This window comes from Canis aureus, chromosome 32 (assembly GCF_053574225.1).
Source record: "Canis aureus isolate CA01 chromosome 32, VMU_Caureus_v.1.0, whole genome shotgun sequence".
Lineage (NCBI taxonomy): Eukaryota > Metazoa > Chordata > Mammalia > Carnivora > Canidae > Canis > Canis aureus.
The window spans coordinates 21,383,063-21,404,599 of NC_135642.1; the positions used below are offsets into that span (position 1 = coordinate 21,383,063).

The window sequence follows — 21,537 nt, forward strand, 5'->3', positions numbered from 1 at the left end:
GAAGCAGGAAAAATCTCAAATAAACCACCTTATCTTACACCTAACAGAGCTAGAAAAAGAAGAAAGAAACTCAAAACAAAAGAAGGAAGGAAATAATAAAGATCAAAACAGAAATAAAAGAAATAGAAACTAAAAACAACAACAACAACAACAACAAAACAGATCAAAGGAACCAAGGGCTGGTTCTTTGAAAAAAATCAACAAAATTGATAAACCTTTAGCCAGACTCATAAAAAAAGAGAGGACTCAAACAAAATCACAAATGAAAGAGGAGAAATAACAACCAATACTACAGAAATACAAAGGATTATAAGAGAATATTATAAAAAATTATATGGGAACAAACTGGACAACCAAGAAGAAATGGATAAATTCCTAGAAACATATAACCTTCCAAAACAGAATCAGGAACAGAAAAAAAACTTTTTTTGAGCTAAGTGTCTTTTTTTTTAAAAAGTATTTTATTTAAATTCCATTTGCCAACATACAGTATAACACGCTGTGCTTGGGACGCCTGGGTGGCTTAGCAGTGCTTACACAGTGCATTCCCATGAGCAGTGCACAGTGTCTGCCTTTGGCTCAGGGCATGATCCTCATCCTCAATCCTGGGGATTGAGTCCTGCATCGGGTTCCCTGTGGGGAGCCAGCTTCTCCCTCTGTCTGTGTCTCTGCCTCTCTCTGTCTCTCATGAATAAATAAAATCTTTAAAAAAAAACAACACCACCCTTTGCTCATCTCATCAAGTGCCCTCCTTAGTGTGTGTCACACAGCTACCCCATCTCCCCACTTTTCCCCTTCTGCAACCCTTTGGTTTATTTTCCAGAGTTAGGAGTCTCTCATGGTTTGTCTTCCTAATATTTCCCCATTCACAGTTCCCTTCTTTTCCTTATGGTCTCTTTCACTATTTCTTATATTCCACATATGAGTGAAACTGTATGGTCTTTCTCCAATTGACTTATTTCACTCAAGGAATAGAAAATTTGAACAGACTGATTACCAGCAAAGAAACTGAATCAGTAATCAAAAATCAAAAAAGTCTCAGCAAACACAAGTTCAGGACCAGAAAGCTTCATAGGTGAATTCTACCAAACATTTAAAGAGGAGTTAATACCTATTCTTCCTAAGCTATTCCCAAAAAAAAGAAGAGGAAGGAAAGCTTCCAAAATCATCCTGTGAGGCCAGCATAATCCTGACACCAAAACCAAATAAAGACTATAAAATAAGAGAAGGTCAGGAATAAGACAAGGATGTCCACTCTCATCATTTTTATTCAACACAGTACTGGAAGTCCTAGCCACAGCAATCAGACAAGAAAAAATAGTAAAAAGTATCTAAATTGGTAAGGAAGAAGTAAAACTTTCACTACTTGCAGATGACATGATGCTATATATTGAAAACCCAAAAGACTCCACCAAAAACTACTAGAACTGATATATAAATTCAGTAAGGCTGCAGGAAACAAAGTCAATTTATAGACATCTGCTGTATTTCTGTACACTAATATTGAAGCAGCAGATGGCTACCTGGGTGGCTTAGTTGGTTGTGTCCAACTCTTGGTTTTGGCTTAAGTCATGATCTCAGGGTCCTGAGATTGGGTCCCTGAGTCAGGCTCCATGCTCAGCATGGAGTCTGCTTGTCCATCTCCTTTGCCCTTTGGCTCTCCCCACGTGCATTCTCTCTTTCAAACGAATGAATAAAATGTTTTGTTTTTTTTTTAAATGAAGTAGCAGAAAGAGAAATTAAGTAAACAATCCCATTTACAATTATACCAAAAATAATAAAATACCTGGGACCAAGAAGGTTAAAGACCTATACCCTGAAAACTATGAAAGAAATTGAAGGCAACACAAACAAATGGAAAGATATTCTGTGCTCAGGGATTGGAAGAACAAATATGTTAAAATGTCCATACCATCTAAAGCAAATCTACAGATTTAATGCAATTCCTATCAAAGTACCACCAGCATTTTTTGTAGAACTAAAACAATACTAAAATTTATATGGAATCACAGAAAGACCCCAAATAGGCAAAGTCATCTTGAAAAAGAAAAACAAAACTGAAGATATCATAGTCCTGGATTTGAAGATATAATATAAAACTGTAATCAAAACAGTATGGTCCTGGCACAAAAGAGGACACATAGATCCAAAGAATAGAGGGACCAGATATAAGTCCATGATTACATGATGAATAAATTGTCAACATAGGAGGCAAGTATATGCAATGGTAAAAAGATTCCTCAACAAATGGTGTTAGAAAAACTGGACAGCTCCATGCAAAAGAATGAAACCGGACCACTTTCTCACACAATACACAAAAATAAAATGTTACCTTACATCTGTTAGATCAAAAGACAAGAAATATCAAGTTTGGTGAGGATGTGGAGAAAAAGGAACACTGTGCACTGCTCATGGGAATGCACTGTGTAAGCACTGTGGAAAACAATATGGAGCTTCCTTAAAAAATTAAAAACAATTACCATATGATCCAGAAATATATAGAAACTACTAGATAATTACTCAAAGAAAATGAAAACATTTATTTGAAAAGTGTCTATTACAGCATTACTCACAATAGCCAAGATATGGAAGCAATCAACCCAAGTTTCCATCCATAGATGAATGGATAAAGATAAATGGATAAAGTATATATACAATAGGATAGGATATAAGTTAGCCCTAAAAATAAGATATTGCCATTTGCAACAATATGGATGAACCGAGAGAGTATAATGCTAAATAAATTCAGAGAAAAGATAAATATTATATAATTTCACTCATATGTAAAATTTTAAGAAACAAATGAACAAAGTAAAAAAACAAAAACAAGAAAATATACTTGTAAATACAGAAAGCAAACTGGTGGTTGCCAGAGGGGAAGAAGGTGTGGGGATGGGCAAAATAGATAAAGGGGATTAAGAGTACATTTTTCTTGATGAGCATGGAGTAAGGCATTGAACTGAATTGTACACCTTAAACCAATATAAACACTGTACGTTAACTAAACTGTAATTAAAATGAAAAATTTTAAAATTCCGTAATCCTGCAGGTAAAGAACTCCTTCTCTCCTAATATGGCTATGAAGGTAACAAATTCTCTGTTTTTGTCCATCATCATGTTTTATGAATAAAAAAGCTTATATGTATTCTTCTCCCATCTCCAATTTTCTTGAGGAAGAGCTTACCCTGACATGTATACAAAGCGTACCTTGCTAACTCAAAGTGTGGTCTGTGGGCCAGCAAAATCATTTGGGAGCTTCTTTTAAAACATGGAATCTTGGCCCCCATCCCAAGCCTACTAAATCTGAATTTTCATTTTAATGAGATCTCAAGATAGTTTGTATACATACTAGTTTGAAAAGCACTGCTCTAGAGAAGAAACAATTTACTTAAATAATTTACAATATATAGAAGTATATTGAGAATATAGATTAAAGGGGAAAACATTTTGAATGAATCAGGAGCTTTGGGGAAATTATTTACGAAGTTTCACCAAATAATCTAGAAAATGACCTTGGAGATCTTACATGATATACTTTATAAAGATTAATAATGGAAAAAAATGCTTACATGAAAATATGTGACTGATATATATATATATATATATATATATATATATATATATATATATATACATATACACACACACACACCCATGTATATGTGTATATAGATGTTGAATACATATGAACTATGTATATACATATATATGAATTGCATATATATGTGTATGTGTATATATATATATATGTTGAAACATGTTTTCCAAATATGGAAAATATTTAAAGCTCAATATTCTAGAAACCTACTATACTTGTTCAACCCTAAGATGTTTCTCTTGACGTGAGTCAATCAAATTTTAGTATTTTAAGAAATTATAAGTAATATTAACTTCATTTAGTTGCAAATAAGCCCCTTGTAATGGAACCTACAGATCAATTCATAAGATGAATATATTGTCCTTTATACATCAAATATGCTTTGAGCACATTTTTAAATTCAGAGTTCTAAATATGAACTGATTCCTTTTAACAATGTTGCCTGCTTTCATCCAGAGCCAGACATACATAACTGCAAGAAGACTGGCTTTAGGTTGTTACTGAACAGGGAAATCTAAATTTTCTGTACATTTGGAATTCATTCATTCATGCACTCATTCATTCATTCATTCATTTATTTTTAAAGATTTTATTTATTCATGAGACACAGAGAGAGAGAGAGAGAGAGAGGGGCAGAGACACAGGCAGAGGGAGAAGCAGGCTCCATGCAGGGAGCTCGACGTGGGTCTCGATCCCGGGTCTCCAGGATCACGCCCTGGGCTGAAGGCAGGCACTAAACTGCTGAGCCACCCTGGCTGCCCTGGAATTCCTTTTTTTTTTTTTTTTTTTTATGATAGTCACACACAGAGAGAGAGAGAGAAAGAGAGGCAGAGACACAGGCAGAGGGAGAAGCAGGCTCCATGCACTGGGAGCCCGACGTGGGATTCGATCCCGGGTCTCCAGGATCGCGCCCTGGGCCAAAGGAAGGCGCTAAACCGCTGCGCCACCCAGGGATCCCCTATTTTTAAATTAGAATATGAACATGCTTAGGGATGCCTGGGTGGCTCAGCGGTTGAGTGTCTGTCTGCCTTTGGCTCAGGGTGTGATCCTGGATTCCCGGGATAGAGTCTCGCATCAGGCTCCTTGCATAAGAACCTGTTCTCCTCCCTCTGCCTGTGTCTCTGCCTCTCTTTCTGTGTCTCTCATGAATAAATAAATAAAATCTAAAAAAAAAAAATGAACATGCTTCGTATCTTCAGAAATTCTAAAGCATTAAACAGCATGATGAGATCATACTGCAATGATTGCTCTCAGGAGGAACTAAAACCCCCTGTCCCACCTTCTCTTACTTATTTTCTTCTAATCTAAATAAATAGGCCCACAAGGACATCAAGTATTTTCATCTTTTCTGAGAGAGATAATTAAACATTTCAATTTTAAAATGTCTTTGATGTAGTTTCAATGCTAGCCTACCAGCAGAAGAGTCAGAGGAAGCTATAACTTCCTTCTCAGTGAAAAATTAAATGACCTAAAAAAAAAAAAAAAAAAAAAAAAAAAAAAAAAAATTAAATGACCTACAGGAGGACAAACCTATAATCAGATCTTAATAGCACTATATTCTGAGGTCAGGTAAAATTTACATGTTGTTACATGATTAAATTGATTATCAAACAATAATTTTTTAGCCATTTAGCACAAAAACACTGAAGTTTACTTAAACTTACAATTCAATTAGTCCACTCCAGTATCCTCCTAATGCCACAGTGAACACAGCAATTACAAAAATAACCACCATAGTATAGTCAAAGTTAGGCCATGATGGAGAATACATTTTCACAGTAATGTTATCTCCAAGAGTCTGAAAGACAAAAAAAGAAAAAACAAAACAAAACAGAATTAGTTTTCTATTCCAGTATATGGCAGCAATGTTCTAATTTCACTCTGAAACAGACACTACAGAGAGTCAAGAACTTTTTGACAACATGATGTATTCTCTTGTCAGAATTATGAGGCTATGCTTTGGTTTATTAAATCTTGAAAGTTCAGTGTTCCACACAGTGACATCTTGTCCAGGGATTTATGGGTAAGATAAATGATATAACACAGAGCCTATTAAAGAAGTCAGGACAAATAAATATTCTAAAGTGAGGGCTCAGAAACACCTTGTGCTCTCTGAGAGGTGAACTCTTCCCAAATAAAGACTTGATAAGGCCTTTATAGCTTCTTGTTAGCAAATGGAGCATATATAATTTATATTGAATATCAAGTGTTAAAAGTGAAGAATTGTACTATGTATAAACTTTGTATAGTATGTAATTACTAATTTACCTGCTTCATATCTATGAAGTCTTTACGGCTTATAAATGCAATCAGTATTTTCACATCATGAAATTCAGATTTGTTCCCTGAGGGTGGAAACTAAAAGAAAAAAAAAAACATATTATGAAAACTTATGAGCTACTAATTACAGAATAAAATACACCTTATTCCTGTATTGCTATTTATTTGAGATTTTATTTACTTAACAGAGAGAGAGAGAGAGAGAGAGAAAGAGAAAGAAAGCACAAGTAGGGGGAGTGGCAGGCAGAGGGAGAAGCAGTCTCCCTTCTGAGCAGGGAGTCTGATGTGGGGCTTGATCCCAGGACTCTGGGATCACACCCAAGCAGAATCAGACATTTAACTGACTGAACCACCCAGGCACCCCTCAAATTATTCCTTTAAGTATTAATATTATATCTTTTTTAAAATTATAAAACAAAGTTTCACATGTTCTTCCTTGATTTCCAGTTCTCAAACTGGAATCCTTTAGCATAAACTTAAACTTACTTACAAACAGGAATATCATATATATATATATGTCTGTGCGTACATACAACACTGAGGTTTAATTAGACTTACGCATACACACATTCCTAACAAAGTCTTGCCCACTTTAGGAACAGAAAAGAAACTACAAAGTTTTCTAATTAATACCTATCATAGCCAGAATGTTTATTTTATTTATTTAAAAAATCACTATTATTTCTTTTTAAGTAAGCTCTACACCCAGCATGGAGCCCAAAGTGGGACTTGAACTCCCAACTCTGAGATCAAGACCTGAGCTGAGATCAAGAGTCAGATGTTTAACCAACTTAGTCACCTATATGGCCCCAGAATGTTTATTTTAAAAGAACCCTACTGTGAGATTATTCAAAATTCAGCCCCTAAACTACATACCCAAAATAATTCAATTCTTGTGAAATTTGATATATATCATGAGCTCAAAAGTTATTAAAGTTTTAAAACTTACTAGGACACTGTTATTGGCAACCAACAATGCTTCAGCACCTCCTGTTTGTGCAATTCTGGCTTTTTCAAGAATATGGCAGGTTCCCCACTTTACCACAACAGCTTTGCTCTTTATTCCATCAGGCGGAATATCAGAAAGGTTGCATAGTGGTGTGGTAGTCAGATTCATCAAACTGACAGAAGTCTGGAAAGAGAAATGTCTTTAACATAATAAACATATTCACAAAAAATGCATTCAATGACAAAGTATCAGTATTGGTTTAATACCAAGTTCTTTTAAATTCGAAATATTTTATGACAACCAGGGAAGTACTTTAAAATTCCCTGATTTGTTTTTCCCACAGAGAGAAAAATACTTGAGCCAAAACAATAAAACAATTACTGTTTATTGACCATCATATATTACAACTAGTTCACACACTACAACATAACAATCACTCATCTTCACCTTTCAATAATTTTATGTCTATATATAAGTAGTAACTTTGATTTACTTACTGCATTTTCTAGAGTATTCGGAAGAGATGTCCACTGAGGGTTATATAGCATGCAGTAGTCCTTAGATGGTAAAAGTTTGCCATTTCCAGACGCATGCAGGATTGCTTCCTGAGCAGCTGTCTAGGACACGAACAATAATTTTCAAACTGGATAATTTGATTTGCCAATAACCAAGGATTTTTCTTTTTAATTTTTATTTATTTACGATAGTCACAGAGAGAGAGAGAGGGGCAGAGACATAGGCAGAGGGAGAAGCAGGCTCCATGCACCGGGAGCCCGACGTGGGATTCGATCCCGAGTCTCCAGGATCGCGCCCTCGGCCAAAGGCAGGTGCTAAACCGCTGCGCCACCCAGGGATCCCTAACCAAGGATTTTAATAATGCTATTTATATATAGGTTTGACCACACTTCCGTAAGAGGGAAGGTCTTTCAATGAATTTATTTCTTCTTGTTTGAGGAAATACTGTAATTATACACATTTGCCCAGAACACATTCTTTGAAGGAAGTCACTTTCTTATGGGGACACAATTATAGCCCTTGTTATAAGGGCCATATCCTAGAGAAGATTGTTGCTATGCAATAAATTTTAATACTCCCTTAACAGCCTGAAACTTTCCTTCCCAATCTTTTATGAGTTATTACTTCATTGTTTATGTAAAATAAAAGACAATGCACTTGAAATCCCTCAACCTGTCTAGGATATCCACTGTCACCATTTTTATTTAAAATGTACTGGAGAAGCGCCTGGGTGGCTCACTTGGTTAAGCATCTGCCTTTGGCTCAGGTCACCATCTCAGGGTCCTGGCATGGAGCCCAATGTCAGGCTCCCTGCTCAGGGGAGAGTCAGCTTCTTCCTCTGTCCTTCCTCCCACTTATGCAAGTACGCATGCACTCTCTCTCTCTCAAGTAAGTAAATAAATAAATAAAATCTTAAAAAAGAAAACCCACAACAAAATCATACTGGAAATCCTAGCCTCTGCATAGTCTCTGCAGTCAGATAACAAAAAAAGAAATAAAAGACATCCAAATAGGCAAGGAAGAAGTCAAACTTTCACTATTTGCAGACAACATGATACCCTAGAAAACCGAAAGACTCCACCAAAAAATTGCTAAAACTGATACACAAATTCAGTAAAGTCACAGGATACAAAATCAACATATAGAAATCTGTTGCCTTTCTATACACCAATAATGAAACAGCAGAAAGGGAAATCAAGGAATTGATCCTATTTACAATCGCACCAAAAACCACAAGATACCTAAGAATAAACATAACCAAAGAGGTAAAAGATCTGTATTTTGCTGAAAATTATAGAACACTTAAGAAAGAAATTGAAGAGGACCCAAAGATATGGAAACATTCCATGCCCATGGACTGAAAGAACAACTACTGTTAAAATGTCTATACTACCCAAAGCAATCTACAGAATCAATGCAATTCCCATCAAGATGTCACCAGCATTTTTTAGAACAAACAATCCTAAAATTTGTATGGAACTCTAAGATTCCGAATAGACAAAGCAATCTTGAAAAAGGAAAGCAAAGTTGAATGCATCATAATTCCAGACTTTAAGCTCTATTACAAAGCTACAGCCTTCAAGACAGTATGGTACTGGCACAAAAACACACATATAGATCAATGGAACAGAATAGAAAATCCAGAAATGTACCCTTAACTCTATGGTCAATTAATCTTCAACAAAGCAGGAAAGAGGGGCACCTGGTTGGCTCAGTCGGTTAAGCATTGGCCTTCAGCTCAGGACATGATCCCAGGGTTCTGGGATTGAGCTCCCTGTTCGGGGGAAGTCTACTTCTCCTTCTCCCTCTGCAATTCCCCTGGCTCATTTTCTCTGTCTCTCAAATAAAATCTTAAAAAAAAAAAAAAAAAGGAATAAAATCTTGCCATTTCAACGACATGGATGGAGCTAGAGTGTATTATGCTAAGCAAAATAGATCAAAGATAAAAAAGAGAGGGCAGCAGACCATAAGACAGACTCTTAACTATAGAGAACAAACAGGGTTGCTAGAGGGGAGATGGGCAGGGAGGATGGGTTAAATAAGTGATGGATTTTTTTTTTAAGATTTTATTTATTTATTCATTAGAAACACACAGAGAGAGGCAGAGATACAGGGAGAGGGAGAAGCAGGCTCCATGCAGGGAGCCCCATGTAGGACTCGATCCTGGGCCCCCAGGATCACACCCTGGGCCAAAGGCAGACGCTCAACCAGTGAGCCAGCCAGGCATCCCTAGGTTAAACATTTTTGAAAACAATCCTTCATCAGTGAATTTAGTACTTCTTTTTTTTTTTTTTAATTTTTATTTATTTATGATAGTCACATACAGAGAGAGAGAGAGAGAGGCAGAGACACAGGCAGAGGGAGAAGCAGGCTCCATGCACCAGGAGCCTGATGTGGGATTCGATCCCGGGTCTCCAGGATCGCGCCCTGGGCCAAAGGCAGGCGCCAAACCGCTGCGCCACCCAGGGATCCCTGAATTTAGTACTTCTTAATGAATCTAACAAATGGCACATGATGATGTCAGTATGTTCCAGCATTAGTGATGGTGAATTTGATTAAGGTAGTGACTACAGGATTTCTCTAGTATAAAGTTTGGTTTCTTTTTTTTCCCGTGTGATTGGTTAGTAATCTGTAGCATGTCAACAGTTCAACAACCTCTCACCTAGTTTATAGCCTCCACGATGATCTATACCTGAATTTAATTTTATGTACTATGTCAGGGGTTGAGAAATGGTCATTGTTTTTTAATACTGTAATTCCTTCTACATGTATTAGCTAGTACTCTTTTAAAAAGCTTACTAGGCCACCTGGGTGGCTCAGTTGGTTAAGCATCTGCCTTCGGCTCAGGTTGTGATCCCAGGGTTTTGGGACAGAACCACACTGGGTTCCCTGCTTAGCAGGAAGTCTACTTCTCCCTCTGCCCCTCTCCCCCTGCTCATGCTCTCTCTCTCTCTCTCTCAAATATTTTTTTTTAATAAAAAAAAAAACGAACTTACTCTCTCCTACCATCTTTTGCTTAGTATCACCAAATGATCACTGATAAAAATTCAATGTAATGTAATTATTTGTTTGATATTTAAATTGTCCCAAATTTGGCCAGCAGAGCCTGTTACACCCAGCTCTTTGTAACCTTTTAAGAAGACCCCATTAGTCGTTGAGGACTTCCTTATTTTTGAGGGCATAAAGTGTCCTAGGCTGTCTTTATCTTTTACCTGCCACAGGTCTGGAACCAATCATTCTACTAAGTACCTTTTGGAGAAGAATGGTATTTAGATAAAGATTTGGGTTCTAATTGTGCACACTGCTGCTGAAGTGGTATAATATTTCTTTTTAAAAAATATTTACTTATTTATTTGACAGAGAGAAAGAGTGCACATGTGCACATATAAGTAGGGAGGGTGGCGGGCAGAGGAAAAGGGAAAAGGAGAAGCAGGTTCTGGGCTGAGCCGATGTGGGGCTCAATCCCCAGTCCTGGGATCATGACTTGAGCTGAAGGCACACACTTAACTGACAGAGCCACCCAGGTGCCCACCCCCCTTAAAGATTGATTGATTTTAAAGATTTTATTTATTTATTCATGATAGACATGAGAGAGAGGCAGAGACACAGACAGAGGGGAGAAGCTGGCTCCATGCCAGGAGCCCGACACGGGACTCCATCCCAGGACTCCAGGATCATGCCCTGGGCCAAAGGCAGGTGCTGAACCGCTGAGCCACCCAGGGATCCCCCTATTTTATTTATTTGACAAAGCGAGAGAGAGCGCGTGCGCGCGCACGCGTACACACACACACGAAGGGGGAGTGGCAGGTAGAGGGAGAAGGAGAAACAATGAAGTGGTAATAATCTTCAAATAGACAACTGGTAGTATCAATCAAAAATTTTAATACATAGAATCCTGATTCATTCTCTACAAATGTATTACAGAGAGTGCAGAAAGAAACCCACATGTATATGGCAATTTATGACAAAGGAGGCAAGAACATACAACGGAGAAAAGACGGTCTCTTCAACAAATGGTGCTGAGAAAACTGAACAGCTACGTGCAAAAGAATGAAACTGGCCTCTTTTCTTTTCTTTTTTTTAAAGATTTATTTATTTATTTTATGATAGTCACAGAGAGAGAGAGGCAGAGACACAGGCAGAGGGAGAAGCAGGCTCCATGCACCGGGAGCCCGATGTGGGATTCGATCCCGGGTCTCCAGGATCACGCCCTGGGCCAAAGGCAGGCGCCAAACCGCTGAGCCACCCAGAGATCCCTCTTTTCTTTTTTTAAAAAATATTTAAGTAATCTTTATATTCAACATAGGGCTCGAACTCACGACCGACCAATCATAAAAGCAAGAGTTGCATGCTCTTCTGAGTGAGCCAGCCAGGCAACCCAGACCACTTTCTAATACAACACACAAAAATAAGCTCAAAATGACTAAAGACCTCAATGTGAGACCTGACACCATAAAACTATAAGAAAACATAGGGGGATGCCTAGGTGGCTCAGTGGTTAAGCATGTCTGCCTTCAGCACAGGGCGTGATCCTGGAGAACCGGGATCGAGTCCCACATCGGGCTCCCGCACGGAGCCTGCTTCTGTCTCTGCCTCCCTCTTTCTGTGTCTCTCATGAATAAATAAATAAAATCTTAAAAAAAAAAAAAAAGAAAAGAAAAGAAAACATAGGCAGCAATTTCTGTCATCAGCTATAGAAACATTTTTCTAGATACATCTCCTAAGACAAGAGAATTAAAAACAACTAGGAAAATAAATAAATAAATTAAAAAAAAAAAAAAAAAACTAGGACCATACCCAAATAAAAAGCTTTTGCACAGCAAAGAAAACCACTAACAAAATGACAAAAAAGAATCCACTGAATGGGAGAATATAATTAGCAAATGATACATCTGATAAGGATTTAATATCCAAAATACATAAAGAACTTACACAACTCAATACCAAAAAGGACATAATTCAATTAAAAAATGGGCAGAAGACCTAAATAGACATTTTTCTAAAGATGACATACAGATGGCCAAAAGACACATGAAAAGATGTTCACCATCACTAATCATCAGGGAAATGCAACTCAAAACAATGATATCACTTTACATCTATCAGAATGGTTAGAACCAAAAAAACAAGGAACATTGAGGATGTGTAGAAAAAGGAATGCACTGTCAGTAGGAATGCAAATTGGTACAACCACTGTGGAAAACAATATGGAAGTTCTTTAAAAGATTAAAAATAGGAAAAAAAAATAGGGACACCTGGGTGGCTCAGCAGTTGAGCATCTGCCTTTGGCTCAGGGCATGATCCTGGAGTCCCGGGATCGAGTCCCACATCGGGTTCCCTGCATGGAGCCTACTTCTCCCTCTGCTTGTGTCTCTGCCTCTCTCTGTGTGTCTCTCGTGAATAAATAAATAAAATCTTTAAAAAAAAAGGTTAAAAATAGAATTACTATATAATGCAGAAATTCCACTACTGAGCATTTATCCAAAGAAAATAAAAACACTTATTTGAAAAGATATATGTACCACTGTTTATTGTAGTATTATTCACTATAGCCAAAATATGAAAGCAATCAACTCAAGCATCCATCTACAGATGAATGGATAAAGAAATGCATATATATATATAAAAAAAATATGGAATATTACTCAGCCATAAAAATGAAGATCTTACCATCTGCAACAATATGGGTGGACCTAGAAGCTATAATACTAAATGAAGTCAGAGAAAGAAAAATATATTTCACTCATATGTAAAAACGTAAGAAACAAATGAACAAAGTAAATAAAAACAAAAACAAAAAAAGACTCTTAAATATAGATAACAAACTGGTGGGTGCCAGGGGTGGGGGATGGGTGAAATAGATAAGGGGAGTCAGAGCACACTTATCTTGATGAGCACTGACTAATGTATAGAAATGCTAGGTAATTATATTGTACACCTGAAACTAATATAACATTGTATGTTAATGACTTCAATTAAAAAAAGAAATGCACAAAGATAAATGTATAAGGATATTCATAGTATCATTTATTACTGAAAAAAAATCAACAACTTTCACTAATAAGGAGCCCATTACATTATGATATGCTAGTAAGTAGCTATTAAAAAAGGAAAAAAAACGAATAGCTTCTTGGACTTTTGGTTCAGATCAAGGATAATAAAAATAAGAACCAGAGGGACACCTGGGTGGCTTAGTGGCTGAGCATCTGCCTTCAGCTTAGGGTGTGATCCCGGGGTCCTGGGATCGAGTCCCGTATCAGGCTCCCCACAGGGAGCCTCCTTCTCTCTGTGTCCATGTCTATGCCTCTCTCTCTGTGTCTCTCATGAATATATAAGTAAAACATTAAAAAAAGAAGAACTAGATCTACCCACAGAAACAGATGTCCATAGTGAGAAATCAAGTTCCAGAGAGATATTTATAGTGTAACCCTTTTTTTTTTTTTTAAATAAACTCTATGCCCAATGTGGGGCCTGAACTCACCACTCAGAGTCCAAGAGTTCTCTACAGACTCAGCCAGTCAGGCACCCCAATATAAGCTGATTTGTATTAAAAAAAAAAGTGACCCCCCCCTCAAGTTCCCTATATGTATCTGTACATTTATGTGAGCTTGAAGATATCGAGAGAGACACATCAGGCCATTTAAAAAAAAGAGGGAGAGCGAAACAAAGGCAAAGGTGACAGTGTGAAAAGATTTGAGACGCTAAAAAGGAAAAACATTCAAACAGGTATAAAGTCCTCCTCTTATCCTGGCTCTCAGTCCCACTCTTAGGAGCTTCTTCCACATCTTTCCAGACACTATCTGTATATATTTAATACACGTGAATACATATCTTAAATATGTACAGTTTTATACATGAGGTCAAACTAGACTGCTCTGTAGCTTTTCTATACATTTCTAACTCTATGTATTAGATTTTCCATATGGACACATATACACAACCTCCTTTTATACAATATATATGTATAATATGTATAATATTCAGTGTTTTTATAATTACAACCATTAAGAGATTTTTTTTAAAAAGCCTGTGTTCAAGGAAGTACAAAGATTCTCAAATAGGTAAGATTTATGGCTATAAAGGAATTACAATCTTCCCTACAATTGAAGAAAATTCAGCACAGGCATTGGTATTGGAATTAGTGAGAGAAGACATATATTTTATTAGAAAATTAGTGAAGTATAACCATACACAATGGTAAAATAGCATTCAATGTGAAACATGTAGTAAATTTCATGAGCAAACAACTCTATTTAAACAACATCCGCGTTTCTACATTTAAAAATATCTCAGTAAGTTCTTCACAGAGATTGTATAGCTTCAAAAATTTAGCTTATTAACAATAGATATCATGAGCTTTACAGACCTGGGACAGAATGGCATTTTACCATTTACTCTCCATGTTCCAAGTCATTTAACCTGTTTTAATCTTCCACATCTTCAGTTTTGACTGAGAGTTGTCATGAAGATTAAGTTAGATAGTGCAATTGCTTGCATGTATTAAGCTCTTAGTAAATGGTAACTATTATTAATAATAATACATCTAGCATCTTGCCAAGTACTTGTATGATGCACAGGAAATATGAGATGAGGGACGCCTGGATGGCTAGCGGTTGAGCATCTGCCTTTGGCTCAGGGCATCGTGATCCCACTTCCGGGATCAAGTCCCACATTGAGCTCCCTACAAGTAGCCTGCTTCTCCTCCTGTGTGTGTGTCTGCCTCTCTCTGTGTCTCATGAATAAATACATAAATGTTTAAAAAAAAAAAGAAAAAAACAGGAGATGATTAATGGTTGCTTAGGGTTTGGTGGAATACGGGGATATAAGGTGATACCTACAGGATGTAGGTTTCGGTGTTTTTTAAAAAAGATTTTATATCAACTTTAGGGTCACAGCAAAATTGAGCAGGAAGTAGAGTACCCCCATACCCCCTGCCACACACATGCACAGCCTTCCCTATTATTAATCTCTGCACTAAAGGGGTACATCTGTCACAATAAACAAACATACGCTGATCATTACCCCCCACAGCCCATAGTTTACATGTAAGATTCGCTCTTGATGTTGTACATTCTATATACATTGTGACATGTATCCACCATCACAGTAAGCTATGGAATAAGGAATAATTTCACTGCCGTAAACATCTCTGTGTCCCACTGATTTCTTTCTGACATGATGTAAATGTTTTAAAATGGACTGGTTGCACATATCTGTGAATATACTAAAAGCCAATGCTTTGTACTTCAAATAGGTAAACTGCAGAGTATATGAATTATAGCTCACTAAAGCTGCCTTCCCCCAAAGAAACGTGACATAAGAAATTACACTCTTACTAGGAAAATTAAAAACAAACCTGAAACAGATAATCAGAAGCAGAATGTGATTAAAGTCAAGAGTCTCTTAATAAAAACTTTGGTAGTTCTTATGGAGTTAGAAATGCAAATTCTTGGGCCCTATTCCAGATCTCCAGAATCAGAAACCCCCAGGCAGTTTATTTTTACAAGCCCTTCTGGAGATTCTATTACTTGTTAAAGTTTGAGAACCATAGCTACAGGAGTCGAGCTTTTAAAGATTTATTGTGCATACAAATCACTTAGCAGTCGTATTAAAATGTAGATTTTGATTTAATAGGTCAGAGTGGCATGTGAGGTTCTGCATTTTTTTTTTTTTTTTTTTTTAGATTTTATTTATTTATTCATGAGAGACACAGACTGAGAGAGAGGCAGAGGTGCAGGCAGAGGGAGAAGCAGGCTCCATGCAGGGAGCCCGATGTGGGACTCGATCCCAGGACTCCAGGATCACGCCCTGGGCCAAAGGCAGGCGCCAAACCGCTGAGCTACCCAGGGATCCCAGGTTCTGCATTTTTAACAAGCTCCCAGGTGATGTTGATGCTGCTGGTAGGTGAACCACACATCTTAGTAGCAAGGCTATCAGAGAATGGAGCGGGGACCACATTACTGTGGGTCCATTAGTAGGGAAGCATAAAGAAAAAGGCCTGAAACTCAGTGTCCCCTTCAAGCATTACAAACACCAAATTAGGTGAGGCTTGTGGTCCACCCACATACTAGTGTTTGATCATTTGACAAAGATCCTATGATGGAAGGGGAGGATATCTTCCTTCACACCTTCCAAGTTAGAGACATGTAGCAAAACAACTGAATTTTTCCTTGTTATCAACTGTAGCCTGGTCTTCTGTGACCTTATTCAACCTTTAAAACTAGTCTGTTTATATTTTCAATCAATAATGAAAATATTGTCATGACGCTTGGGTGGCTTAGCAGTTGAGTATGTCTTTGGCTCAGAGAGTGATCCCAGGGTCCCAGGATCGAGCCCATATCAGGCTTCCTGCATGAAGCCTGCTTCTCCCTCTGCCTATGTCTCTGCCTCTCTCTTGCTCTCTGTGTCTCTCATGAATAAATAAATAAAATCTTTAAAAAAATAATGAAAATATTCTCCTAATAAAAAGCTTAGTATCAAAGGCTTAAAGGGATTTAGAGATAATACTCTAGGCCCTTCTTTTCATAGCTCTGACAGGTCCAAAATGATCAAAATGAAGTGGTCTCAGGGGCCAAGATTAGAACCGAGCTCTCCAAAACCTAGATCAGCAGTCTTTCAATTCTGCTATCACTTCAAGTTCCTTCATGCAGTTGCATCCCCAAAGCAGCTCAGTGCCCAACAATCACATTGGTCACATGATCTCTGCATTAGCTGTCAACTCCCTCTTCTGTGGTACTGGGCATCTTCTACCACCACTCCAATACCCAATTACTTCCTCCCACATCATTTCCTTAATACTCTTCCAAATACTCCCAATTCTAGGTCTCTAGAGCTTCATGGAATTCCTTTTCCTAGGACAACTTGCCCCCAATCTTCCCTGTTCATAGTACTGATAGTGGTTTCAAACTTTATTTCTCCAGGACCATCAAATCATCAATTTTATACCAGTGTCTTTATATTCACATCTTACTTGATCCTCACACACAAGAAAAACAAGTTTATTAGCCCATGGTATGTAGTAGTACTTCCTTTTCTGACTCAAATTTACCTCCATAAGATTTCATGGACTATCTGTTGCTCACAGTTGCAAATTCACTTTATCTTAATCACTTGACTTCAATCACATTTCCTATCATCTTTTCAAACCAAAAAATATCAATGTTTAAGCTTACCTTAATGTTAGTTACCTACTCCTTTGCCAATTTTTCTCCTAAAATGCTCTCAGTATGACAAGTGTCAAATAATTATCAAATGTCTAAAAAAAGACCAACTGCAGTGATGTATATTACACTCACATCCTTGCAAAAGAACAATCTCCCTATTTTCTCAGGCCAATCAGATCGTAAACTAAGGGACATGTACAGGAGCTTTAGTTCATCAGTATACTTATAGTGAGTCAGTCTTGCACTGACCTTCACGTCCCTATCTCTTGGGAGTACATCCATGCCTTACACTCTAGTCTCCATGGGCATTTGAATTCTGGGCCTCTGTTCCAACAGACTCCTGATGCTGACTCACCAGCCCAATATTAACCCAGTGAGAACAGGCCTGCTGTACTCCTGTCCAAGCTAATAGCACAGTTCAAGGATTCTTCTTTGACCCTGGTTCACAGGTTTGGTTTGTCTTCTATCCTTCTTTCTTCTTCAAAAGTTATCATCTTCTAGGGCGCCTGGGTGGCTCAGTGGGTTAACCTGCTTTTAGGTCCTGGGGTCAAGTCCCACCCACATGAGGCTCCCTGATCAGCAGGAGTCTACTTCTCTCTCTCCCCCCCTGCTCGAGCACGCTTTTTCCCAAATAAACTTTAAAGAAAAAAAAAAATAAAACAAAACCCAAAAGGTATCTTCTAGCAATGAATTTTCCAAATTTAAGTTTTCATATACTCCTTTTGAAAAGAAAAATTCCCTAGTGAAAAATTTATCTAACGTCCTATCCCCTACTCTGTATACATGTCATCCTTAGTGTCTGCCAGAACTCTGTATCTTAGCCCATTTTCATTTGATCAAGTAGAACTCTGATTAATGCAATGTTAACCTTTTCCCATATGTATATTTAATTCCCTTAAAAAGCTTTATCAGATTTGTCAAGCATGGTTCTTCTTTCTTCCTGGAGATTATGCTCAGTATTCTGTGCAATTTCTTACCCGTAATTATAGATCAATGCTTCTTGAACTTTAACATTCTTGTTAAAATCCAGATTCTGATGCAGCAGCTCTTAGGTAGAACTTACGATCATGCATTTAGAACAAGCTTCCGGGTGACGCTCTGATACTGGTCCACAGAATACCTGGCTATAGTCATCATTAATAGTGGTGAAACTCACGCCTTCTAGACATTATTGGGGTTCTCCTAGGAATTTTCTCAAGAGGTGAGTCACGTTGTACCTATATTATAGCCAATGTTTGTATTTTTGGCCAGTAGTTCCATTTCACGCATGAGTTCCTTCAAAAGTCTTCAGTGTATTCATCACTGGGTCTCAGCTTCCCCAGCCCCTCCACAGTCTGTCAATTAAACCAGGTTCATGTTATTTGTATTATTACCCATTAGATATACACAATGCTTCAGTTTCAAGGGCAATATGTAAGAGAGAATTACAGTCTCATTTACACAGTTAATCCTCTGGCAGTCATTTTTTTTTTCTGGCAGTCTTTCTTCTTAAAATCTTCAAATAAAATTATTTCTGTATTTTTAGACACCAAATACAAGATCTGAGGCTTATGAGAAAAGTTTGTTAATAAACAGAATTTATCTATAATGAAAACAAGCGATTTAAAAAATGCTATATTCCTAAACCAGAAGTTGCAATGTAATCACTGAATGGTAAATGCAACAGGAGCAATAGTCACCTACCTCATCACCATTACATCAACAAAGTACCCTTTGTTTACAGATATCTTTCTCTTTACACAACTACACAGTTAATAGCAATACAGTGAAAGTTGAAAGGGGCCTCTGCAGGAAAGACAGAGTTGGAAGTTGTGTGTCTTGAACGACACATTCCAAAGTTAGGGTTAAGTAACTTTCTGATCATTCACTATTATCTCTTTACTTTTCTTTTTTTAAAGACTTTATTTGACAGAGAAAGGGAGAGAAAGCACGTGCATGGGCGCACAAGAAGGGAGAGAGGCAGGCAGAGGGAGAGGGTGAAGCAGGCCCCCCATCAAGCAGGAAGCTGGATGTGGGCTCAATCCCAGGACCCTGAGATCAAGACGTGAGCCAATGGCAGACACTTAACTGAGCCACCCAGGTGCCCCCATTATTATCTATCTTCTATGTCTATTTCCTTCCTAATAAATTATATAATCAACAACCTACATTGTTTCTACTCCTACTTCCAGGATGCCCTGAAAGTGACTAGACCCAGACTCAGAAAGATTAAATGTAATCTTAACCACTTAATTAGTGGCTCAACGGGTGCTAGGGCATCAAACAGGTATTTACAGGGAATCAGAGGAGTCTGTGGGCCATGGGAAAAAGTAGAGCATCATCCTTGTACTGAAGAGAATCTGGGAATCTGTAAAGCACAGGCAAAGAGTATTAGGGTGTGGAGAGGAGACATTAATTTATTCAATACTCTGCAGTCTATGCAACGCTAGAGGAGACAGCAGAGAATGAGTCTGGTAAAGTATCTCCTTCATGAGGTTCATATTTTACTTGTTACCTAGATCTACTCTTCCTCTGGTTTTCCCTAAGTAATCCTACTACTTAGTGATATACTTTAACTGTTACAGAATTTATGATTTACACTAGAATTCACAAATTCAAATGAACTACAAGGCTAGGCAGGTAATATAAATGCATAAAAAGTTGATTTAAGGGATGCCTGAGTGGCTCAGTGGTTGAGGATCTGCCTTTCGCTCAGGTCATGACCCCGGGGTCCTAGGATTGAGTCCCACATTGGGTTCCCCACAGGGAGCCTGATTCTCCCTCTGCCTCTCTGTGTCTCTCATGAATAGATAAGTAAAACCTAAAAAAAAAAAAAGTTTATTTGTGACCACAGTGCTTAGTGGTGGTTAGCAAATCCTGACCTAAAAACAGTACAATTTTAATAAAATTTTAGTATCTTGGAATAAGTATCTATACCTGGAGACTTTATGGTCTAGAGTTTTGTAAACAGACCCAATTTCGGATGATTTTTAACCAAAGAGTTATCAAATATATGATAAGCATGATTTCAATCTTAAGTTCTTTCTTATGAATAAATAAATTCACAAATTTATCTGACTTGTCTTTTGATGTATTCTTGATTCACAAGAAAACATTATTGCACAGTGGAAAAATATCAAGGAATGTCTAGAAACCCTGGGTTCTAGTCCTCTCTTTCATGCCTTTTTGTATGATTTAGGACAAGTCATAATCTTTCTGAACCTTCTCAGGATTATTCTGAAAGGAGGTGTATGTGTAGATGTTACATTTGGGGAAGGAGACAGCATAGCTCTCAATGACTAATAAAGCAGACAGTGGGATGCAGAATCCTCAGAGGTAGCCCAGAGGAAAGGTTAAAAAGAAAAACAAAAACAAAAAAACCCTGTGAAAAATCTAAAAGTTAAGGAAGGAATGTGACAAAACCAGTATGTCTAATATCAGGCCGCCAATACCAGATTGGGTGGCTTAAACAATAGAAATTTATTTTCTCATAGTTTGGAACCTAGAAGTTCAAGATCAAGGTGCCAGCATAAGTGACTTCTGGTAAGGGGTCCTTAACTAGCTTGTAGATGGCTGCCCTATCACTGTGTCTTCACATGGTTGGGAAAGAGAGCAAGAGAACAATCCCATCATAAAGGCTCCATGCCAATGACCTCATCTAAACCTACTTATCTCCCAAAGGCCCAACCTCCAAATACTGTTACACTGGGGGTTAGGGCTTCAACATAAGAATTTAGGGTAACCTAATTCAGTCCACAGCATTTTGCCCCGGGCCCTGAAATTCATTTCCTTCTCACACACAAAATACATTCATTTCATCCCAACAGCCCTCAAAGGCTTAATTAACTCATTCCAGTATCAACTCTAAAGTCTGAAGTTTCATCTAATTCCATCAAAGTCAAATATGGGCGAAGCTGACAATACAGTTCATTCTGTGGGCAAAATTCCTCTCCAGCTGTGAGTCTGTGGATCCAGACAAGTTATATGTTTCCAAAAATAGAATGTTAGGACAGGCGCAGGGTAAACATTAGCATTCCAAAAGGGAGAGGCGC

The 21,537-nt window shown here is 37.7% G+C and overlaps 1 protein-coding gene across 6 annotated transcripts in view; it reads right to left on the bottom strand.

Moving 5' to 3' along the window:
- The window catches only part of SPPL2A (signal peptide peptidase like 2A), a 151,726-nt gene that overhangs the window by 30,129 nt on the left and 100,060 nt on the right, over positions 1 to 21,537 (bottom strand). For all 6 annotated transcript variants that reach the window (XM_077881077.1, XM_077881080.1, XM_077881083.1 and 3 more), the window contains exons 2-5: positions 7,325 to 7,444; positions 6,828 to 7,010; positions 5,867 to 5,956; positions 5,263 to 5,396 (exon numbers count right to left, since the gene is read on the bottom strand). In XM_077881077.1, coding sequence (XP_077737203.1) covers positions 5,263 to 5,396; positions 5,867 to 5,956; positions 6,828 to 7,010; positions 7,325 to 7,444 — 527 coding nt within the window. The remainder of the gene's footprint in view (positions 1 to 5,262; positions 5,397 to 5,866; positions 5,957 to 6,827; positions 7,011 to 7,324; positions 7,445 to 21,537) is intronic.